Here is a 25,644-nt window from a genome sequence, read left to right on the forward strand (position 1 = left end):
CAATATTTATACAATACAAACTGTCATGAGGACAGCTCGTAATATCCCTTTATTAATAGGTCCTAATTTAAATCCAGCTGCTTATTTCTTTTTCAGCTTCCCCACTTTCTTGTATGTGTTCATTTTTCTGTTTCTTTTATAGAGTTGAGAAATACATGAAGGTTTGCTTGGTTTTTTTTTCAGTTGCGTGGTCCGAGGTGATGCAAAGACCTGATGCTTGGAAACCTCTGTAGAAAACTACACAAACTGAGGCTTTATTTTGGATTGTAGGTTGGAATATCTAAATATGTTTCTAGCTTGTGGGTGTCTGGGCTCCATAACTTATAATTGTTCTGGAAACAAAAATGGAATACCTTCTCTTTTTTTTTTTTTTTTCCTCCTAAAGATCTTCAAGAGCCATAATGTTCACTTAAAAATATATATATATAACTAAGAACTACTTGAATTCTAATAGTTATGTGAATAGTGAGTCTATCTTTTTTTTCTCTTACAAGCTGTATAGTATTCAGATATGTTAAATTCTAAGGTATGAATCTATTCAGAGCAAAACTGATACATCCTGTGTATTAGTGTATTAGTGTATAAGTGTATTAGTGTTAGGTATCTGCGTATAAAATGCATTAATACAAGATGGCTGTTCTCCAGTGTAGTCTACTGACTACCATGTAAATACTGTTTCTATGGAGGCTGGCCTTCTTTTTTAGCAAATAAATAATGGCCAAAAAAAGCTCTGATTACACAAAATTATGTCATCTGGAATGCACTTCCCAAACAAGAAGAGGCCAGAAGCTTCTCCTTGCATCTGAAGTTTTCAGCTAGGAAATTTTTCCCTGTTTTGTGGTTGGGGAAGTTATAATTTTCGGAAGATGGCTAGTAGGACTTGTTTTATAGCAGTAATGGTTATTTCATATGGGAAAATGTGAAGGAAGGATGGTCAGGGCATTCATCTCATCCTGGTCACTGATAGATGATACTTATGCTTACTATTCCAAGAAGATGAAGATCTTGAGGTCCTTTATTTTATGTCTGTATTTTGGTTAGAAGCTTCTAAAGAAAACTTAAGTTTGCTGCTTTTCTATAAATCAGTTACTCTAGAAGATGATTTGGAAGTCTGCCTCTTTAATACTATGTGCACAGTGAAAGCAGTGTTTTGTTGAGTACAAGTAACCTTCGTTTCACAGAATAATTGAGGCTGGAGGGGACCTCTGGAGGTCATCTTCTCTAACCCCACCCCCACTCTTGCAGGGCCACCTAGAGCAGGTTGCCCAGCTTTGGAGTATCTCAGAGGTGGTAAACTCAACAACTTCTCTGGGCAACCTGTAATCTTCCACTTCTTAGCAGTACGTTTACTTGGTAGATGCTTCCTGGCAGAGAATAAAGTTCTCTGAAACTAAACAGAAAAGTCATTAGTACTCATTTTGCATTTATTTGCACAGTCCTTTAAGTGTTGTGGCCTCTTAAATTGGTCAGTAAACCTCTTTATAGCCCAAATCATTTTCTGAAAGGCATCTGCCACAGAAGACCTGAGGAACTTTCTACATTGAGGCACTTGTAGATTTTGAGATTTTAAGCATAAGGGTTTGTATCTGAGGGCATAGTGGCTGTGAATTGATAAGCTCATTAAGTTTAATTTGTGACTGCAGTTGAAATAGATTTAGATGTAGAATTTTTCTGCTGGAGGAAAAAAAAGAATTAATGCCTTGCCGTGACGTCCAATTTACACTCTAGGAGTGTCACTTCATTTTTTCATGATTCTGAACCTTGGTAGCATTGTTTTCTATGTTTGGTGCGTACATCATTCTCCTCACAGGCAGTGAGGGAGGCTAGGTAGGACTTGCTTACTGGCATGGGAATGTGGAAGACTTTTTGATACTGATGGGTCAGGAACCTGTCCTTGGGAGATGGGTGAAGATGAAGGAGAGACTGTGGTGGAAACTGAAGTGCAAGGTGTCAGCACAACAAGCACCATTTTCCTTGAGTATGGGTGACAGCTCAGCATGTTGATTTCACCATTGAGATCTAGGAGCACCTTTGACTGCAAGTCTGGAGTGGCTCTATGTTAAGGTACTTAAGCGGGGAGGAAGTCTCTCTAGCCAGGAGGTGGTGGAGTAGGAGTGGATGGGGAAGATGCTGCAGAGAGGAGCAAGACTGAAGTGAGTATGCACTGGTTATACTTGCCCTATGCCTTTTCACAGATGGTAGGTTGTGTAGAACAATACAAACAGGAGGTGAAGCTGTAGTTGAAACCAGAGGTAATACTGGTGCCTCACAACTCTGTCTTGATATTATGCACTGCTGTCAGTGTTAGAGGTGAAATCAATAGAATTTCCTCACAAGCCCTTGGTTATAAAATCTTATTATACCAGTGTAGTAGTATAGTAATTTCTTCTTAAAAAGTAGCTTTGATTGTAGACACACAAGGAATCCTGTCAGTATTAAGCTGAGAGAATTTATTCTCTCCTTGCGAAGAGGAAGGATTCTTCTGCCACTTCAGTCTACCTAGCAGTTTGTTTATTGCTCTAATACAGAGGTCCTCAAACTTTTTAAACAGGGGCTGGCGCGCAGATGCAGTGGCAGGCAGTCATCTGTGGCTGCTTGGTTTCCCCCCCCAACCCCCGACGGGGGGTCTGTAATACCGGGGGCTGGATTGAGGACCCTGGGGGGCCGTGTCTGGCCCGCGGGCCGTAGTTTGAGGACCCCCGCTCTAATACATCATCTGTGAGCTGCTGTCCTTCTCCTCAAACTCCAGTTACTACTAAGTTCATTGGCAATTAAACAATTGCCGGCATGCCAATGATACAGTTTGTGGTGGTCTTGGGACCACTCAAACCTGCTATTACATGCTATATATACTCTTTTGTAGAAATAGAAGGCCAAAAATGGTGCCAGCCATATGATAGACTTATTAGGACTTGAAGCTTTTGCTCTGCTAGTACTGGCAGCAATCATAGTGGCTTTTGTAACAGGGGCTATTGTTGCCAACACTAGCAGAGCAAAGATGGTGATTGAAATAACAAAATGGCCATTAAGGCCCACAGAGTATAAGCTGAACTATTTCTGTCATTGTGTGTTTTGCTGGGTTGTTTTTTGGGTTGTAGAGTGTGTTTTGGTTTTGTTTTTTCCATACACTGAATTTCAAATTGGGGATGCCATTAAAGAAGCTAGGCTCTTTCTGTAGAGAATAATTAGTATGCTTCCTGGAAGACCTTTTGTTTTCTGTCTTTTACTAAAATGCTTATGGCTATTTTCAGCCTTTCTCATGCTCCACAAACTGTTTTGTGTGTATGGTTTTTGGACATAGCATGACCTTAAAGTTTGGAGATGCTTTTGCCTTGTAAAATCTGATGGTTGCAGAAGTCTTCAGAACTAGTCACATTGTGGTTCTGAAAAAAGCTGAGAAGACTCTTGTTAGGAAGACCATATTGAGGAGAATTCTGGGTTATTAATCTAAAAAATAGTTGTAACACAAATAAGGTCTTGTATCAAGTAACTTGTACGCTCAGATTCAATGTTCATTGATTCCACTCGGCAGATTAGATTGAAGTAAGGAAAGGGCCAAAGTCTCTCTTGCTTTTAATTCTTGATGAGTGTAAGGTCAGAGGAGTCTTTGAAGTTTTCTCCTGTTGTTCCTTTTCTGTCCTAAAATGCCTTCAGGCTTTCATAACGAAGCTTTTGTCCTTCTTAATGCGATGTATGCATAACACTGTTTTCATCAGTAGTTTGGACTTGAAACGTAATCAAAGATGCCATTTAGAGGAAAAACTGGAGTGTTGCGATGCTGGTGCTGCTGGAGCTGCTTTGGGTTTGTGACTGCAACCATAAATGACTCCTGTTTAATGTCATGCTTTCTGTACAATTGATTTTGGCTAGCATTAGGGAAGAGTTGGGATGGCGCTATTGTTCATATAAAGAGTTGTTTCTATCTTAGTTCTTGGTAAGTTCATGGAGAAAAAGGGTCTGAGAACCACGAATTCTAGGGGAAAGAAAAAAGGAATTTTTTTAATATACCCTTTTCATTGCAGTTTGGCAATCTCATAGACATGGTCAGGAAAAAATGAAAAGATTGATTAAAATCATGTATTTGCAGGTTGGTAAGTTTCTTTCCAAATTTCTGATGATGTTGGAGTAAAAACTTTATTTTTCAACTTAAGATTCAACCAGAATATAGGCAACTGAAGATTTTCCTTCAAATCAGACTGTCTGGTGAGAGATTGACTAGCTGTACCAACGCAGGACATCTTTTTGTTTTCCAGCAAACTTGGAATCAACATAACCTTTTTCATAACAATGGAAAAAGACACAATTTTTTTTTTTAAAGTAACTTGTACTTTTGAGCTAAAGCTCATACTTAGGATTAGGCAATCTCCTGTGGATCTTGCTTGCCTTGGAATTGCATCATGATAAACAAATAGCTTTCAGATACAATGAAATGCATCTTATCCATTGTAGAGCTATGGAAATGAGCTGGTTTATTAGTTAAGCCTCATTTCCTCATCTAGAGGAAAGTGGAATTGGTGTTAACCAGAAGAGCTCATGCTGAAGTTGGGCAAGATACCTGTGTCCTCAGCTCTGTGAAACACAATAATCACTTAACAGACATTCCCGTTCTGTATTAAGTTATCAAGATCTCATGATGTTCACTGCTCAGATCAGTTAACTTCTGTTTCACTTCTGCAATAGAAGTGAAACAAGTAATCAAGTTCTGATAGGAAGAGGAAGAGCAAATAACTGGGCAGATGACAGAAGAAACAATTTTGTCAGTGATGCCTATCCTGTTTATTCATATGCTGTCAAGTTAATTTTAAACTTGTGCAGTGTATATTTGCGTATCATCATTCTTAAGTTTCAAAAAAGTAACTGTTTGTCCATTTGACTTTGAAACTGTGGAAAGTCAATCATCCATTTAAATACTTAATCTTGAGTACCAATTAAATCTTTCCTGAAAAGGCAGAGAAGTAGAAATCAAAGTTGGTGTGCCGTATTATTCTCTTTTCCTCCTCCTACTTAGTAAATGAAATATCAACAAGTCAGATGCATCAGTGCAGTATCAGACTGTGATATTGTCCTGCTGAATATTCTTAACTGCAGAACATGACAGATGTTGCTTACAGGATGGTGGCAGCATACAAGAAAAATGCTCTTTGTGTAGAGGGAAGTTCTGTCAGTCTGTAAGATATAAATACAAATTTTGCAAAATAGGCAGAAAATTACAATTAAAGATGATTTGAGGGTTGAAATTTTGGTTTGGCCTATGGTGACTTAAGTCAGGGCTTCCTGATTTCTTCAGTTTTTTTGTGAGGCTGTTCTGAATTTCTAGTTCCTGCATGTAAAATAAATACTTTTCCCCCCTCCCTGATTTGGGAGCTTGATGGTAGGGGGGCAAGCTACTGTTTGTACCCCCCCCCCCCCTTTTTTTTTTTTTTAAAGAGGTAGGGAAGTTTCACTGGTAGTACCATGGTGTATTTGAAAAACAGACATCGGGCTTCAAGCACACATGGCAAATATCCATGACCAAAACCCAACTGCACAAGAAGAGTTTTTCAAATAAGTTGAAAGGAGTGTGGGAGTGTGTTTATAACATATCAATGAAGATGCGATGTTAAACTGTGCTAATTTAATGTAAGCTATTGCTTTCAGATTCTTAAGTATTTTAAGTTAGATTTTTCATTAGATGCAGATGTTCCCACAGATAAGGGAAATTAATTTGACTAAACATAGACTTATGACTGCAAGATACTGTTTTTAAATTAGTTTCTCTGTGTATTAGTATTTATTAGTACATGAGCCTAAAAGTTACTTTGCTTTGATATAATAAATAGATTTTATAATGCCTTAACTTCTTTAGTAGCATGGAAATTTTATGTTCATAACATTCATCAGTCTCTAACTTTGCATAGACTGTGTGGTAGGAATTTACTGTATAGGGGGAAAATGGAGGCAAATTAAGAAGAGCTTATTGAAATTTGATGCTTTTTGTGGAAAGTTTGATGGTGCCTGATTGAGCTCAGTTGTGTGTGTATATGAAGCTGTTAAAAAGATTATGCATTTTAAATTGCAGTTAAACTTAGAAGCTACAGTGGATAATGCTCAGTAGTATTACAGGAGGCTGTTCTGTTTGTCATAACTTCTGGTAGTTTAATCACTGGAGGAAAGATCACTAAAATGATCCATTGACCTTAATAGTCTGAGGGTTATAATAAAGTTAATTAGTTCTCTGAAATAACAGGAAGGAGAGTTAGCCTTACATATTGAGTAGGTAGTGTTTTCCTACCTTAATGAATTCACTCTCAACTATTGCTTGCCTTTTACTTTACTTCTGAAGGTGTGCTTCACAAGTTTCCAGGAAAGCCTTTCTGTGGTAAGCTTCATTAATCACTTAAGATCATAATTAAATAAGTTGGCTAAGTAGAAAAGATTTTTTCAGTAAATTCATGGTACTTTATGTATATATGTATATATAAACACATACACATATATATGATGAAAAATATGAATTCCTGACCTGCATTTTTCTTTAAAATAAAAAAAAACCATGCAAATTCAGTTGAAGCGCTCTAAGCTTCAGAAAAACTGATGAGCATTTTTTTCAATACTGTGAACTTACCATTTTCTACTCTGGATTTTATTAGAAAGAGATACAATGGGAATATTTCTATATCCTGTGTGGTAACACCAAAGTGGCAGTAGGAATTATCTGTGTAAAGTTTGCTAATATGTTATTGAATTACAGTGAGACATCACATAAACTGTTTAAAAAATACATCAAAAGTTCTCTTGGTGGTCAATGGTTTTTACTGGCAGCCTGTCACAAGTGGGGTCTTCCAGCGATGGATACTGGGCCTCATGCTGTTCAACATCTTCATAAATGATCTGGATGAGTGGATTGGAAGCACCCTCACCCAAGTTTGCCAGCGACACTAAACTGGGTGGTGAGGTGGACACTTTAGAAGGGAGAGCCAGCTTACAGAGAGACCTGGACAGGCTGGAAGAGTGGGCAAGTAAGAATAGTATGAAGTTTAACGAAGACAAGCGCAGAGTCTTGCACTTGGGACAATATAGCCAAAGAGGCTGTGCAGGCTTGGGTCTGTGTGGTTGCGCAGCAGCCTTGGTGACCTGGGGGTCCTGGTGGACAGCAAGCTGAATGTTGAGTCAGCAAAGCACTGCTGCAGCAACAAGGGCAAATCAGATCCTGGGCTGCATCTGCAGGCGTGTTACTAGCAGAGATGGAGATGTGATCATTCTGCTCAGTGCTGGTCAGGCTGCAGCTGGAATGCTGTGTCCAGTTCTGGTTCCCACAATTCAAGCAAGACTCAGATAGACTGGAAAGTATCTAAAGGAGGGTTGCAAAGATGGTCAAAGGGCTACAGTATCTGCCTTGTAAGGGAAGACTGAAGGAGTCTCCCTGGAGAAGAGAAGGCTCAGAGGGACCTCATCAGTATTCCAGTACTTAAAGGGCAGCTACAAAAAGGATGGAGGTTATATTTTCGCAGGGACCCACATGGAGAAGACAAGGGCCAATGAGTACAAGCTGCACTGGGAGAGGTTTCTTTTCTATGTAAGAAAGAAACTTTTTACAGTGAGAACAATAAATTGCTTTAACAACCTGTGCAGGCATGTGGTAAATTCCATGTCATTGGAGGTTTTTCAAGATATGACCTAACAGGGTGCTAGATAATCTCATCTAGGCTCCCTTTCCCATGAAAGGTTGGATTAGATAAGCTTTGGATGTCCCTTTCAATCTGGGCTGTTCTATGGTTTTGCAATTCTCAAGGTTTTTGAGAAGATACCTGTACGTTTCACTGGTTGATTTTTTTTCCCTATGACTTTTTCTAGCTTTGGTTTCAAAGCATCAGTCAAGTTCTTGAATCAGTACAACAATAGGTTTACAGCAGTACTAGTTAAGTGTTAGTAATTACATATACTATACCTACAAATTGCTTTCTCAGCCATAGCTATCAAGGTCCCATTTTATGAGATGACGCTACAGGATATGATATCTATGCTGAGCAGCACAATGTTCATGTCCTTTGTGTTGTAACCTCAAATCTGGTCAGAATAAGAACCACCACCACCCCCCCAGATTTAAGGAGGAAAAAAAAAATCTTTAAGTCTAGTGGTGTGAAGAAATGGAAGAAACTCAACTATAGAATGCATACACAATGAATGTAGTTTCTAAATGGACAAAAAGATAAACTGCTATTAGTTTTTCATTCTAAATGGCAACTATTAATTGCAACTGTATCTGGATTTAAAAAAGAAAATAGGAAATGCTGCTCTTATGGAGTTAAGTTTTTCTCTTTGTGATACTCGATACGTTTCAAGTGAAGATGAGCTCTGAGAGGAGAAAAAAAAAGTTCCCAAGATTAAACCAGCAAATTCAAATTGCCTATTTAACTTAGGAAAAGTTCTCTACTAAACTAAGTCAAATTTGCAAAATTATTAGGAGCTAGTAGGAGTTCTTACACACTCAGCAAGTTTTGTCTCAGGATGGCTTCAGGTGAGACGTTGCTCAATTAGTATATAACTTTCCATATTAAGAATTAGCGTTGAATAACATTTTCAGTAAATGGGATGTAGTTCTTTTTCATGAGTATGGCAGTAAAACAGATAATTGGGATTATGAAAGATTGTTACCATGTACAGTCAGCCCTAGCCAAGCAGTCTTGTTCAACTTATCAATGACCTGGGTGAAGGGGCAGAGCCCTCAGCAAGGCTGGCAGTGACACAGCCCTGGCAGGAGTGGCTGGTACCCCAGCGGCTGCGCTGCCGTTCAGCGAGGCCTGGGCGGGGGGGACCGAATGCAGTTCAGCAAAGGGGGTGCCATGGGGGCCTGGGGGGCATCGGGAGGAACATGGCCGGCAGGTGGAGGGAGGTGATCCTGCCCCTCTGCTCTGCCCTGCTGAGGCCGCACCTGGAGCGCTGTGTCCAGTGCTGGGCTCCCCAGTTCAGGAGAGACAGGGAACTGCTGGGGAGCGCCCAGCGGAGGGCTGCCAAGGGGATGATGAGGGGACTGGAGCTTCTCCCTTGTGAGGAAAGGCTGGGAGAGCTGGGCCTGTTCAGCATGGAGAAGGGAAGACCGAGAGGGGATCTTATCAATGCACACAAATATCCCATGTGTGAGTGTCAAGAGGACAGGGCCAGGCTCTTTTCAGCGGTGCCCAGCGACAGAACAAGGGGCAACGGGCACAAACTGCAGCACAGGCAGCTCCATCTGAATATGAAGAAGAACTTCTTTGCCTGAAAGGTGACAGAGCACTGGCACAGGCCACTCAGAGAGGTTGTGGAGTTGTCTTCTCTGGGGATATTAAAAATCCTCCTGAACATGGTTGTGTGTAACCTGCACTAGGAGAACCTACTTTAGCAGGGGGTTGGACTAGATGATCTCCAGGGATCTCTTCCAACCCTGACTATTCCATGATTCTGCGAACAGTTAAGTTTTACTGCATGAAGTTATGCAGTTTATTTGAGCATAAGATCATTACTTTAAGTATGCATATCAATATGCTTTAAAAAGATAACTGAAGTAGTAGGTTGAATCTAGTGTCTTTCAGATGAGGCCCTGAGAATAATAATAATAAAAAAAATAATTAAAAAATGCCTAGACTATGCTTTAATTTCAAGTGTATTTTTTTTTCTTAACAGATTATTATTCTGTAATAAAACTCAGAAGTACCAGAGATCTGTTTTAGAATTTCACTTATTATCGGACAGGTGTTAGGGTGATCTATAACAACAATCCCCAGGTCAGTGTCTATCAAGAGTGAGCCCAGAGTCTTGCTGCAACAACATCTTGTCTCTGTTTTGTAAATCAGTTTCTAATACAGCTACTGCCCTTGTTCAACATGCAATAGCTGTATTACTTATATGCCCTTTGAAATTTACCTTCCTTTTATGTTTTGGGTTCTTTGGGCTGAGGGGCAGCTACTGTTGATTGATAGCAGGAGGGGTATTAGATGAAATAAAAATGCATCAGAAAAACTCAGTGGAAGGAGCAAAGCAAATTCCAGCTAGTGCTTTTGGCCTTTTCTTGGTTGCAGTTATGTAAGGCTGTTGGCATCCTCCATTCACTTTTCAAGAAAGTAGCTGCTCCAACATCTGCTGTGCCAAATGGGCACATTCAAGCACTGTTACTGTTATGTGGTGAGGAAAAGAGGTTAAATCAAGGTGTCTTTTAGTCATCCTTCTACCGTCAGCTTTCTGTTTGTATTTCAACTACTTCAGAATAGTGTGTTGGTTGCTGACTCTTGACAGAACTGAAGATGTAAGCCACATTTATCTTTTAAGACACTTAGAGGTATGCCTTTCTCTTTTTACAGAAAGCAGCAAATTTATTCCAAGAATGGGATAAGAAATGTAAGCACTAATATCTTACTATTGGCCTTGCCATTCTCAAGATCTTACTGCTGGCTCTGGTGTATTTATTGATGGTTTTGGCATTTTGGTAATTAAAAATCAAAATATGTTTTAGACATGCTTACAATATTGAACAGTGTTGGAACGAGCATGAGTCAGGTTGTAGGATCTTCTGAAGATTTTCAGTTGTTAAAGATTTATCTTCTATGTAGAAACTATATGTGAGAATTTAGAACTACTCTGTTTAGTTCTTTTTCTGAATTTTCTTGCTCTGGTCTTTTGGACAGCCATGAACTTTTGTACTGGTTTTCAGAAGGGGTAACTTGTCAATTCATAGATGGGTTTGGTTTGACTTGATGTTAATAATCTTCTGCTGTGTTCTTATTTCCTTAGAGCAATATCTTTTTTTATTTGCTCCAATTCATACAATGTGGTATCTTGACTGAAGCAAATAAGGGTTTTTTTGAGTGTGTTTTACATGATAATATTAGATGAAATGCTGAGTTGCTTGTCTTCTGTAAAGACTGTCTTAAGTGTATGGTTTTGCATGGTGAGGTACTTGTAATTTTTCAAGTGCAAGAGAGTGTAGAGTGTGTGTGTTGCAGTTTTTGGTCTTCCTTATTTCTTCTGCCACACAAGCAATTTTTAAAACATCAATCAAAATGAAAGTGATAGGTCAGGGTTTTTTTCGATTATTTTTAAAGTTTGGTTGTTCGGCATGTGTAAATGTATCTATACAGAATGTATACACACGTACACAGTTCCTGCTGTTAGAATTTTCCTAATGCCACGTGGTTGTTGTTTTCCTTTTCTAAATCAAATTGCTTATCTGTAATTCAGTCTAGTTAACTTTAATAACAGCATTTACTTCAATGCCAGTGTGTTTTGTTTGAATACTACAAAAGATGGAACTGTTTTCTTAATTTCCTCTTAAGTCTCTGGGACTAGGTAAGTATGTTCAGTTATAAAATGACCATGGTCGGTAACAGGCATCTGTTTCCAAAATGACTGTTTACATGCATGTATTTATGTAGTTCTTCAAAAATTGGCTCTGTGGTCCAGCAGGGACTTCTGGAAAGTGATGTGCAGCATGTCTGAGAAAAATATAACTCTGAATTCTTGAGGTGATACTACTGCTCTTTAATTATGTTCTGCAATAACACTTGTTGGTATTTTGTAGTATTTAGAAATGGGGAACCTGCTTTACTAGGGGTTTTATAAACAGAGTTTATATGAATGGGAAGTAGCAGATGCTACCTGACCTGACTGGACATGGATATCACTAGTCCCTTAGTACATGTAGATTTCCAAGAAAGTAGTGCTTTTCTTTTTTTTTTTAAATGGAATGCTGGAAAAACGTTTTCATAAAACAAATGCTGGGGAAAAATTGTATGGAAGTTGGATGAAAGTCAAACATAGCCTTTCATTAGCTTTTGTTTAATTTTTTGGAAAACTTATTTTCATCAGAAATGACAGCTACTCAATAGTCTGTGGGATGGAGGAACAGAAAATGTAATGTTAGTATACTCTGCTTTGTTTTGTGGCAGGTTTTTATGACGTGACAAAAATACTGCTTGCCCTTGTTTCCTGTAGAGATTAAGTTAATTGGTCCAAGCTCAGCCTTGCTCCCTTGTAAGGACAGGCAGGAGAGGTTTTGACAGGATTCCATGGTAGTGGCAATGTTCCAGACAGCCCTGGCTCTCTTTCCTCTTGGGCTAAGATTTGTTTTCTCCCCTCTTCTACATCCAAAATAAAATCATGCCTTTGGAGGACATTCATCAGTCTACTGCATCCTGTTTCGGGGGAGGGCTGCTTTTCCCAAGTTCTGAAGTGTTATGTAGAAGAATAATACTAGGGAAGAGTTGATGTATTCTTCCATACCATTGTAGCTGGAAAAGTTGCTGAAAAGTTGGTTTTCAGCTATTTCTTAGCATTTTAGTATTTTTCATTCATGTGATAGCAGTATATAAACTTGGTGAAAATACCCAGTGTTCTAAACGTTGAATACCACTGTTTTACAAAGTTCTGCTGTTGGTGTCTCATGCTTGAGCAACTGTATTGGAAAGGTTGGGGCATAGTTTGTTTCTTGGTATATGAAGTCAGTGGCTTTAGTTTTCCTCAATCTTGATTCTCAAGGCTTGAAAGGAACATAGGAAAACTCAACTGAATGTCCCTAAACAAATTGGCAAACCTAATAAATCACATGGTATCTGGGTCCTTTCAAAATCAAATGTGTTTGATCCTACTAATGAATTTATAGTACTTCCTCTCTTCCTCTAGTCCTGAAATACTGTACTTGAAAATCCCAGGTAATCTGACTTGTATTGTTGCAATGTTACATCTGATAAAATCCTGTCTGATTGTCATGTAGGAAACTTGCAATTGGAAAAAGCAACCCTGAATTTCCATGGATAGCTTTGGTTCTGTTCTGTCATTTCAGTACTTGAACATGGAACCATGTTTTCATGTAGGTTTTTGATTTTGTGGTTATACCTCCCTTTTTTTACATGCAGTCCAAAACATTTCAGATTTTAGTCATGACTGTACTGTGGTGTCAGAAGGTTACTATTAGTGGCTTGAAAATATGCTTAAACATCCAATATTAATTAAAAATTGTTTTACTGAGGGCATTATTTGTACATGTTATCATTTTTTCTTCAGGTAGATTTGAAAGAGCATGTTTTTTTATCCACGTTTTTTATTTTGATTGCTTGAAGGTAGTGAATAAAAGCATGTTGTTGTAGGTCAGTTTATAGATTTAATGCACTGGATTCTGGAATCTGGAAGCAATTTGTTAGCAGAAGTGCTTTGTTCTGTATTAGCAGTGCAAATCCCTGAAAAATGTGAAAAACTTGCTGTTTTGTTCCTGTTAGTAACAAAATCCTTTCAATCCTGAAGAATCTTAGTACTTGGCGGTAGAAGTAACTTGTCTATATTTAAGATAATTCTCATGGAATTTTTATTACTTTTTTTTTTTAAAGCATTACTTTAAAGTCATTCTTGTGACTATATTCATCATGGAAAAAAGAATAAATACATAAAAGCATTGGTTTTATGTATACATAAATCATCTGTTTTATTGAAAGTGAAGGGGTTTTTTTGATCAATACATGAAAAAGAAGTCCATGGGCTTTGCTAGGGTTTGCTTTATGAAACTGCATAATGATGCACAAATTCTTAAGTAGTGTTCCATTCTTGTTTAGTTGCATATTTCAAATTTCTGTTTGACATGTGATTGCTTGTGATGGAATGTTTATTACAGAAATGTCCCTAGATCTCTGACAGGAGATTGCGCAATCGGAGAAGCTTCTCACAGTTGATAACTCTGCTTGAGTTGAGTTGTGCTCAACTTCCCCCTTTTTTTTTCTCTTTTTTTTTTCTTTTTTTTTCCCTGCAGGCTGTGGGTTGCATGTGACAGTAAAGAAAGACATATAGCTTTACAGATTACTATTTCAGTTTCTATAGAGTGTTTTTAGTATAATTCTTTCATAATCTTTTTTGGAGTTCTGTCATGGCTATTCATCTCTAACTGAAAAAGTGTTTTGACTTGTTCTAGAGTTTTAGGGAAGAATTTCCCTTTTGGTGGGGGATAGGGGAGATTTTGTGCAGTGTTTCCAGGCTGCTGGAAAAATTAAGATGTTCTCACTCTTTCTTGGAAAGCTATTAAATTAATTGTCTGCCCTCTGTTTAAAAAATTAAGTACTTTTTTTGCCTTTCAGTTTGTCTAGCCTCTGTCTCCAGTCACTGTGTTCTTTTTTGTGGACTAGATGGTATTACTAGTAGTAGAGGGGTTTTTTTTCCTTTGATACAGCTTTTTGGAGAGTCTTTTCTAAAGCATAGTTATTGAACTAATATAATCTGAAGAGACTGAGTTGTCAAGGCTAAATATAAAACAATCAAAAGGCAAGTTCTATACTTTACTGTTTATAGTTAACACAGAATTTTGTTTGCAGCGAACTTAATCCAGGTCAGGTGACAAGAGGTACTATATGGCTGATGAGGTATTGTTGCTTTACAGAAGAATTAGTTACCTTTCCACAAACTTACCATATTGCAGGCTTAGTTGGTAATGTGTTTTGGTTTGTGGGGGTTTTTTTTTGGTTTTTTTTTTCTTTTCATAGCAGAGATAACACTTTTCAGACAAAGGTATAGTGGGGCAGCTAGAGGCAGCAGTTTAAGCTATTGATGGGAGAATTTACTTTACTTTTACCTTAATGTGTTAAACTAAGAAATCTAAAGTTGTTTTGCATATTAAACAGCTTTTACAAGGGCTAGTGCACTTTTTTTTTATGTTCTTTGTAAGAACATATTATGTTTCTTCTTAAGAATGTGTTGGTATCTTGCTGATTCCCATTTTGTCCGACTGACTGAAGCTTACTTCCTGAAGTCTGGCTTCATGGATACCTGCCTGGAAAAAATCTGAGCAGCAGACAGCAATTTCACAAGCAACAGATGTGGAGGGGGTTCTGTTTCCTTTGCTAAATACTGCTATTTCTTAATGGGGTTGTGCAGTTGCTTTCCTTTCATTGAAGTCTTTACCTGAATCCTTGCAGGCTGCTGCCCAGAGAAGCCTAAGACTTTCGAGCTGGGACTGGAACAGTTTCTCTTTATTCTTTCATATCTCTGATTTGACTGTCTTCTATACCATTTCATTGAAGGGAAATTATGTACCAGTATTTGGATCTGTAGTGTTAATTTTTATCCATCTTACTTTTGCTTTCTAGTGAGTGTTACTTAGATGTTGACTCCCATTGGTCTGAATTGGTAGTTATAAGTGTGTGTGTTTAAAGTGAAGCATTAGAACTTCTAAACCAGAAGTGGTAGATCTGTATGTGCTGCCTGTGGAAGAATCTGTCCTCCTGGAATAACCAAGAAGGCTGTGGGGACCTCAAAGGAACTTTTGCTGATGTAATTTACAAGTGAGATGGGGCTTTTAAAAATTTTATGGTTTTATTTATTTACTTAAGTAGTTACTTTACATTTTGGGTGGAGGAACAGGGCTTGCCTTGTGTTTTTGGTGAATATGATAACTTTAAGCATTTGGAAGGATGTGAGGCCGCTTTTTTCCCCCGTGAGGTATTTGTGCGGATAGTGTTACCCTGATGTGTGTCAGGTTGGCTGCTCATCTCGGGTTGCAGTTGTTACAGTAGCTGGGAACGCTAGACCTTTGAGGCACTTCCTAATGCCAAGTGCTGGTCACTGTGGAATGCTGCTTCCATGGTGATAAAAATCAGTCAGTTCTTTAACCACCAGTACTCTCTCTTCTTTTAATGCTGTTTAAATATATATATGCTTTAAATATGCTTGTGTTCAGCACATTTAAAACAGTTTTATTGAAAAGGGCAGTTTTAAGAAGCTGGACTTACGTTTTATTTAATCCTAGCATGAGACTAATATGACTTGATAAATCATTTAAACCTAAAGTACACCATCTATTTTCTTATTTTCTACACGTTAAAATACCAAAAATCTATGTAGCCCTCCAGATAGTTATACAACTGTTTTTGTCTTTTTATGTAAGGTATTCTATTGATAGCAAAATGTGCCACATTTGGTATAGAAGCTTTGTAGTTTGTAAGACTTGCCCATAGAGCATATAAACCCACACAAGTGAACCTTTTTTAAGGAAAATAAGGTGCAAATATCCAGAGACCTCACTTGCTGCGAAATAAAATAATACAATTTCGCTTAAGAGGCGTCAGCTTTTGCTGCTGTTACACATCTGCCTGAACTATCTTCAATGTCTGTTGTACCTGTTTCTAAATAAATTTTACTGAATTATAGTTTTGATGACATTTTGGTCCATATTCATCTTCCTTGAAGATACTGCTCTCTCATCTGATAGTTGTTCTTAAAGATGTAATATTAAATGGAATTAATTCTTGTGCTAAATTCAAATTATAAACCACTGATGTAATAAATTGGAATTTGGATGTAAAGACTATTAACCACAGTGAAATACCCTAGTGTAGTGAAATTAGTGTTGTATTATAGTGATAGAAATTTGAGTTTTGAGGGGAAGAAAAACCCTGCTGAAATGTGTTGTCTGGAAGGCATCATCAGACAATGTGAACTTTCTGTAATTTTAGGCATAAAATAGTGCCTTGAACAGATGTCATTCAGAACAGATCTATGGATGTAAGGTTCTTGCATCTAGTCAGTGGACAGAGAGGGGCTCTGGTGTGAAGGAGCTATGATTTGCCCTCAGTTTTATTGGAAGCCTGAGGCTGTAGGTTCTCCGAATTATATGTGTACTAGAAACTGACAGTACTCTTGCATGCTTCCTGTATATGAGCTAATTTCACAGATTTGCACTGCATTTTATTTTATTTTATTTTATGAGATGTTTCAGGTGGTAAGATTCATTGCTGCAGTGGAAAAACAGTAACACCCAGAAAAACTAAATGGCTGTGACAGAGTGTTACTGCTTTTATATATACCCGTCTGTAGATTTGCATCTGAGGCTTCCATCAGTGCTAATATGGATGTTAACAATATTGAGAGTTCTGTTGTCTCTGGTGTTAGTGACAGTTGTATTTTGGTACATATGTGTGTATGTATCAATATATATTGAGATGTCAGTATTAATTCATAATTTACTGAGTCATGTAGTAGGTGTACACTCTAGGAATTTGTCAGTAAAAATGTTGAACAGTTGGTGTTTGGACAGAATGCAAGAACACGTACTTCTATATGTAACTACACAGAATGTGATATGGGTGAAGTCTGCAGCTACACATGGAATAACTCCTTAAAAAGGCTGTAATGAAAGCCATAATCCATACTGATTTCAATAATCCTGACTTGAGGTTTCAAGATCTCCTTATTGAGATTTTAAATATTTACTGAGTTAAACTTTTAGCTTTTTACTGAGTTTAAAAAAAAAAAAAAGTATTTCTTAAAAGCTATGTATTTAAACTAAATTTGCAAAAGCTTTTTATGAGTATTGCAAGATATTAAAAAGTAATGAGTTCTATAGAATTGTATCAGGCTGGTGAGAAGAATGGATGAGGAATCAAGTGCCTTGTACTCAGGCTCTTATGTCATTTTGTGTGCTTTGCCTAGTGTAACAATGTAATGAAAGTTCTGAAGTGTCATAACTCTGGCTACAGTGATTTGTCTGCTTTGAAGATGAACTACTACCTTGCAGTTTTCTGTTCTCTGGACAACAAAATAAATGAGCATGATTAACTTAAAACTAGGTAGAGAGATCTTCTGTGTACTTGATTAGGTAAATGTAGGTAGCACTGTTGTCATTGGCCTGCAAGTTGGCTTTCGGTGTTCTTGCCTGAACCTAGTGAGTTGTATAGATCTATTTAGAACTTGTTTCTCAGGTAAACTTAAACTTGCTCATTTCATTTTTTTAAAAAAAGAAGTATTAATGTTGGGCACCAGAGGGAAATCCTGTGTGTGTGTTTTTCCTTGCTAATGAAATAGCAGGAGGGTACTCCCCAAAACAGTTAAGTATCGAAGGAGGAGTCAAAGATTTTCTCTTGGTTCAGTCAGTAATATCAGAAGTCTGTCCTTGTCACAAAGGAGTAATGGCTGCTGTGGTCTTACTTGGAGGGCAAAAAACATGAATCATGCAAAGCTAAGCCTTGTAACGAGGCCATCTTGATTATCACTTGCTCCACTAGTAAGGGCTTAAAGGATATTTTTGATAGGATAATTCACTGCAGGAACTACCTTTACGTAAACCAAAAGCATAGCTTGGTGTTGTACATGAAATGGGATTGTTTAGATTGGAAGGGACCTCTGCTCAAACAGGGTCAGCTAGAGCAGGTTGCTCAGGACCATGTCCAGTCAGGTTTTGAATATCTTCACAGATGGAGACAACTTCTCTGGGCAACCTGTATTTGACCACCTTCAGAGTAAACAAAAAGTGTTTTCTTGTGTTCAGATGGAATTTCATACTTTTGATTTGTGTCCATTGCCTCTTGTCTAGACACTATTGATAAGAGTCTGGCTCCATCTTCTTAATTCCCTCCCATTTTATACGTATGTGTAAGATTCCCCCCTTGAGCCTTCTCTTCCACAGGCAGAACAGTCCCAGCTCCCTCAGCCTCATAGTATAAGAGATGCTCCAGTGCCTTAATCATCTCTGTGGCCCTTTGCTGAACTTGTTCTAGTATTCCCACGTCTCTCTTGTACTGGAAAGGCCAGAACTGGACACAGCACTGCAGGTGTGGCCTCACGAGTGCTGAGTAGAGGGGATCATCTCCCCTGACCTGCTGGCAATACTCCGCCTAATACAGCTGAAGATGCTGTTGGCTGCCTTTGCTGTGAGAGCACCTTGCTGGCTCATGTAACTTTGCTGTCCACCAGGACTCAAGGTCCTTCTTGGCAGAGCTGCTTTCCAGCTCGTCAGCCCTGCACCCCTGCCCCTCCTGCAGCATGTACTCTGCTGGGGCTGTTGCTCCTCAGGTGCAGGACTTGACATTTTCTTTTTGTGGAAATTCATGAGATTCTGCTCTGCCAGTTTCTCCAGCCTCTGCAGGTTCCTCTGACAATTTAAAGATCTGGTAATTCAAAAAATTCATGCATATTTGAAAATAGGATATAAAACCTAGCTTCTCACTTGTAACACTTAAATAGGCTCTCTCAATATTGATAGTTGACCACAGAGATCACTTATGTATGACAGGGTGTTATCACAAATCATGATGAACACATGCAAATCTAGATCAGTGGGTTTGTTGATTTAAAGTATGGAGGGTTTAGTACTATAGAAATAATTAGGAAAATAGCCCCAATACAAGGAACTAAAATACGGACAGTTAGAGTTGTAGATCTTGAGACTTTGGTCTCTACAAAAAAGGGAAAGTAGCAAAGACTTTAAGCTTGGGTAACTGCCAGTCAGTCCAAGGAATGCAAACTTGTATGCTGGTAATACCCATTAAGTGTTTTTTTTAGTTCTTTGAATGCTAGATAAATAGTAAAATAAACAAATGTCTCAATAACAAAGTTTTAACTGAATTGAATAGATTTTTATTTATCATATGCTTCCAGTAGATGATACTATGTCATATTGAAATGTGTGCAAAGTAAAAAATTCAAAATTTAAAGATGCTATAACTGTACCCTGATGATGTAGATCATATACTATGTTTTTTACTTGTTTTCACTTACGAATCCTGAGATAATATGCTTTGCTGAATTGAAGTTGCTTGATGGAGTGTATTTTGAAATATCCTAACGGTAAATTTCACTATAAAATTGCATTAATATTAATCCATACATCTAAGTAAAACCAGAATTACATAATTGTAGTGAGTTTTTGAGGTTAAGAAATGTAGTTACAGAGTGAGGCAGTCCAGTATAGTTATGGTGGGACTGGCATTTTGATGCATTAAAGCTTTGGAAATAGGTATAGACCAAAATGTGGGGGGAAATTCCATTAATATGGGAGTGCTTAAGTCAGACTGAAGAAAAGCAGTGCATTTCAGAGGAATCTAAGGAAAAGTAGTTAGTAACAGCCTGAGAAATTCAATGTTAATAGATCATGTAGTTAATATATATATTAATGATAACTTTTAAGTTATTGCATTCTACATTTTTAGAAAAAATGAAGGGGAAGTAAAAGAAAAGGCTGTTGCAGAAATCTTTCTGCATGTTTCTTCTTAAAGCTTAGGGGAGTTTCCATAATGGGATCCTTCTTTACAGCATTCATGCTGAAGCATCTCTCTCAAACTAAACCAGTACTAGAAAAGTTTCCTGGACAAAATAACACAGTAGGATTGCTGAGACACTGAGGTTGCTTGATATTTACCCATCTTTTTTGTACCTGATTGTGTCTCATTAAGGCATGTAAGTGTATGAATAACCGTAGTGTTTATTTACATTAGCGCTTAAAACTGTTTTGAAAACAGTAGTAAGAAAGATGGTAAATATATAGGGGTTTTATTATTTTTTTGTATTGAAGAAAAAAAAATCTTCTCATTAATGCAGAAGCCCCCAGACCAGTAGCAGAACAAGTGAGCCCATAGGTGTTGTGATGGGGAAGAGCTAATGCATGTATTGTGGAAGAAAGTCACGCTTTGCGTGGAGTTCATTGAAGTAATTGCTGAGTATGAGGATAACAAAAGGCTTTTGAGGAGGCTCTTCATTTAAGCTTTTTATCAGAACTAAGCTGCTTTAGGCTAGTCTTGTTTTCTGGTGAATGAATGAAGTGGGAGATGGTGTTCAGTTTATTCAAAACAGATCAGTAATGGAGTTTAACAGGTCTGTGCTATATCGCTATCATAAGTGATCTGAAATGGTGCTTTGTGATTAATGGAGTAGTAAAAATTCAAGCTATAGCAAATCACAGAAGAGATTAATATTTGTTGGTGCCTGCGTGATCAAAAGTGGCAAGAGAAATTCAGCATTGATGAATGTTGAGTGCGTGCACAGGAGAAAAACCTCTCATTTTGATGTACTTTTGTTGTTGAATGTTGAACTAGCTTCGATTTATAGTACCTGGTTTTGTGAAATAATCAGTTTAGTAAACAGTGACTATAAAAATTAATCAGATATTTCAGTTAAAAACTTTAATTAAGAACAGAACAGGAAATACTGTACTGCATTGTATACTTAGAGTGTGCTCATAAATTAAATACTACTTGCAGTTTCCTCCCTGATTGAAAAAGTAGATAGTAGAAATAAAAAAGCACTGGAGGGTGGTGGTGGGAATTGGAATAGCAATTGAAATAGAATAGCTTTCATACAAGGATAATTGGAAGAGAGATGACCCAGAGAGAAATGATGAAAGTGTGTAAAACTGTCTTGTGGCAGGTGGGTAAAGAATAATTTTTCCTTTTGTGACTGAAGAATGGCAAGCTCAAAATCAATTATGTTTTCACACAGTCTGTAGGTGGTGGATTTCATATCTAAATGATGCTGTAAATGCAAGAGGCTAAGTAGAGAAAATGTTTAGAGAAAATCACTGATGAAAATTCTGGCTAGAGCTATTAACTATGACGGTGCCATTGCTGGCTCACAAATACACCAGAGCAGTGCTACCATATGCTGGACTTGTTCCTATGCTTTTTCCTAGACACCCTTATTGTCAGCTCCAGAGCAGTATATGTGTCCAGTCTGACCTTTGATTTTACTCCATATATCTGTTCTTTTGAAACTTGAAGTGTGGTGTAGTAATGAATGCAATGAAACCAACCGAATATGTGGAAATGTTGGTTTCATAGGGAAGAACTCTCTGCACATTGTAATGGCTTCCTAGTATGCCTCTTTTTAATTTCAGGTTAAAATGTGGTATTTTTAAAGATTATGAAACTATTTATGATTTCATTAAATGACTGTGATACAGAAAAGACTCTTACCAGACCAAGAAACTGTTTGAGTGAAGGACATCAGAAAGGAAGTGTTTTCCCCTGTTCTTTTTTAATCACCTCTGAAATACTGTTACTGTGTAAGTTGTACATTTGCTTTTACAAACCAATTTATTTTAGTAGTCTAATTTAACTGTTAACATAAAAGGAAATAGTCTGTGTAGATCTCAAAGCTAAACAGGAAAATTGCTCTGTAATGACAGAGTAAGGTAGAAGTTAGCATTAGCTGAAAACACCTCTAAGCTACAATATGTTTCTAAGAAGTATGGGATGTGGTGTATTTAGTGAAGATACATACTAAAAATATATTGAACCCATCCAAGTGGGGAAAAAATCCATTGTAAAAATGATGCTTTCTTATTTTAATAAAGTGTGTTAAACTATTGGCTGTATGGTTGGTTGCCTATTATAATGACATCTTAGTATCCTTCAAGAGGAGGTGGCTGTGGCTTCTATAGGTCTTGAAGGAAAGATGTTGCTTCCTTTCATTATTAGGAAGAAAGTCAGATGGCGTATTGAAAGATTGAGCAAGGTGGAAACAAGAAAGCTAAGAGATGAGTTACCTTTGCAGCCATCAACAATAATGATCTGTCTCCTTCCGTTTGGCTTTTACCCTTTTTTCTCCTAGCCATTATTGCTAAAACTTGGTCGTGTATTCCCATCTCTGTGACCTGCAACTTTTTCACTGGCATTGCCTTCTTGCTGTTGAGCTTGCGTGCTCTTCCTCCCCGTTTGTTCACCAGCGATACTACTATAAATAGCAATGCTTCTGTGTTTCCCTTTGTACAGGGAGAGCTTGTAGCATTCACAGATTCTTCTGGTTTAGCTAATATAAGTGAAATAAAAAGGCTGTTCCATGTTTTGTGTTCTACAGTAGGTATCCCAAATATTTTACTTACTTTATTCACAATTCTCTAAAATTACCTTAAGCTTAGCTGAAAAAAATTATGATTTGGAGAGTTAAGGATTTACAAGGCTCTTAATTACTGTAGGAACACCACCCCACCCCTACTTTTTTTTTAGTTAAAAGTTTTGAACGAGACTAGTTTATTCTCTGGATGCTGTAGCAAAGGGGAGCTGATTATTTTTCAATAAAAATTTATTTTTCAAAAAAAAGAACTTTTTAAATAAGCAGCTCTTGCCAGGCGGCTTCCTTATATGTTTGCATGATTTTGAAGTGGGATTTGAAATGAATGCAAGATCAATAGCTTGAATCTGTATTTCAAAGGGTTTTTTGGTTAAGTGTTTTACTTGAAAGAGTTCACATCTAAGGTGAATGGTTTCTCTGTTGAATTTACCTAAGAATTAAAATTCTTTAGTGGATTTCCTGGACATTTACTATGTATCTTTGGAAAAGGTATCTTTCAGTTGGTTACAGGGTACTTTTTAGTAAGTTGCACTTACCCTCCATAGCTTTATTTCTGCATCTGTCTTGAGTCCTAATTGTTGTTGGCCTCTTGCTCTCTGACTTACATTGCTGACCCATTAAATGTTTTTTTCATTGACATTTCCTTTTCTTTTTCATCATCAGTGTGAGTCCATAAAGATGATCCTTTAATACACTCAAGGTGAAAACCTGACTTTATTTAAGTATTGTGAAAATACTGTGTTGTTTTTCTTTATTCTTACCATTGTCATTGTAACATTTCTTAGTTTAAACTAAGCCACTGTATGGAGAGGTAACTTAAAACATGAATGTTTTTTTATGAAGTTAACAAATTTAAAAACATCCACCCTTTAAAGTAGTTCTGATAATCCCTGTAGTTTTATCTCCTTACACGTTTTCCAATTCTAGCATGATTTTACTGCTTGTTCTAGTTGTATCTGAAGTAAATGATTTCTGTCTCAGATGTTTCAAAAGTGAGGACTGCAAGTCTATAAATGATTTTTATTTTGATAGCATTTGATTTTTTTAGATCTTAAAATCCCCTATAGACTGAGGGGGGAAAATAGGTTTGAATTAAAAATTGAGGGATTAAAGACTAATTTTTTGATCTAGATCAAGTTTATTCTCCAATATGTTTTCCTGGAAAATAAGCTTTCAAAAAGCTTTTTTTTTTTTACTCTAGCTTTTCTGCAGGCATACTTACTTGATGGATGTAATGGTCAAAGACTGATGGTTCAGCTTTCAATCCTGTATTACATAATTTTATAAAAGCTGAAAACAGTCAGATGCTGTCTAATCGGATCAGAACTGATGAGATCAAAGATATGTCTGGTCTAATACCTCACTCTCCACAGGTCAATAACAGATACCATAGACATACAGGTACGGAATGGACAAGTAAATAGCATTACTTCCCTTGCAAGCTTTGTTGACATCCATCAATGTGTATTTTATGACCTTCCTTTCTATTTTTGCAGTTGTCACTTAAATATTACCTAGTGGAGAGACTCCCTAATGCTGTTTGATTCTTTGTGACATAATTCCCTAGAATACTAGATTATTTTTCATTAGATACCGTATCTGTGGGTTTCAACTGAAGTATCTGCTTTGGGGATACTTTGGGGATAGTTTTCTCTGAGAAGAATGAATCCACTGAAGAATCCTGTATACCTGTTGTAAAATTTAGATTTAAACTTTAAGTCAGGAATTCTATGGCACTTAGACAATGACAGGTTTAAGGTCTTGTTTTGTTGTGGTTGTGTTTTTCTGTTGGTTTTTTGGTGGCTTTTATTTTGCTTTGGTTTTGTTCATAGGGATGTTTTCCATGGTAGTAATGCCAGATGGGGTTGTGGCTGTTCATTCCTAGAATGACCAATACCTTGTTCATGAAAATTCTGTCTGAATTCAGTGAATGAAATGTGGGGGTTAAGTTGCCGTCATTGTGCTATTTGCCAGTTGCCACTTAACGTTCAAGTCCCTACTGTGTGATACATTGTGACTTTTTAACATTATTGAATTTTATTAGAACTGCTATTTGCTCTTATTTGCAAAACCTTTTTTTTCCATGTGCATTTGGAGCTAATTAAGGTAATTAATTCATGTTTGTTTTGGGATGGACAGAAATGTGGAAGTGGAGGAGTAATAGCTGTTTCGTGTAACTGCTAACTGAACCATTAAATGTGAATGATTACATTTGTGTGGAAAATTGATAAGGACAACTGTTTTTATCTTGTCTCTTCAATTAACAGCATGTGTAATAATTTTTCAAACACCTAATTTTGCTTGTTGGGGCGGTTTGTCTGTTTTTTTTTTTCAGGATGGATTAGATGCTTTGGTATATGACTTGGATTTTCCTGCCTTAAGAAAAAACAAAAACATTGATAACTTCTTAAACAGGTGTAAGTATTTAATGTTTCAGTTACTAAGTAACAAAAGACTATAAATACCAGGAAAAATAAAAAAAGAAATGTGGTTCTAGCTTTTTGAAAGGTGACTGGGGTTCTGGGATGCATTACGTGTTTGGGTGCAAGTTGCTTTAAGAGCCTGATTATTTATTTAATTCCCAGTGAGAACTGACAGCTGTCTATACAAATCTGATCCCAACAATTGAATGTCCAAGTTTTTTGTCCTTGTAAATGGCATTGTTTTCAGTGGCACAAAGCCTTTTAAGAGAAAGGCTTGTTATCTTTGTTCTTGGCAACCCTCTGGATTCTCATAACTTGCTTTGTAATTTCATGTACTATTATATCATAAGCAATTAACAGTAAAATGACATAACATTTATACAGTGTCAAGAAATCATATTTAAAATTTGTTCATTGACAGACTGGAGCATGCGTTTTGTAGACTTTGTTTAGCACAAAAGGTCTTTTTTCATTATCCCATGAAATCATTATACTAATTTACTTGTGCATGCAGCTGATGTGTCTGCAGAATTCTCTGTATTTACTCTATATTTTTCCACTACCAGATTCCTGCACATTTTACTCTGTAATAACATTTTAAATTAATAAAGTTGTTATTTTTTTTTAAAGTTATAGTTCTATAATATTCATAATAATACAAAAAACCCCAAAC

At 37.2% G+C, this 25,644-nt stretch overlaps 1 protein-coding gene across 1 annotated transcript in view; it reads left to right on the forward strand.

Moving 5' to 3' along the window:
- ROCK1 (Rho associated coiled-coil containing protein kinase 1) overlaps positions 1-25,644 on the forward strand; it is a 93,132-nt gene that overhangs the window by 7,614 nt on the left and 59,874 nt on the right. Inside the window, exon 2 of the mRNA XM_056330147.1 lies at positions 24,884-24,965. Within this exon, the coding sequence (XP_056186122.1) occupies positions 24,884-24,965 (82 nt within the window). The remainder of the gene's footprint in view (positions 1-24,883; positions 24,966-25,644) is intronic.

Source organism: Falco biarmicus, chromosome 3 (genome assembly GCF_023638135.1).
Source record: "Falco biarmicus isolate bFalBia1 chromosome 3, bFalBia1.pri, whole genome shotgun sequence".
Lineage (NCBI taxonomy): Eukaryota > Metazoa > Chordata > Aves > Falconiformes > Falconidae > Falco > Falco biarmicus.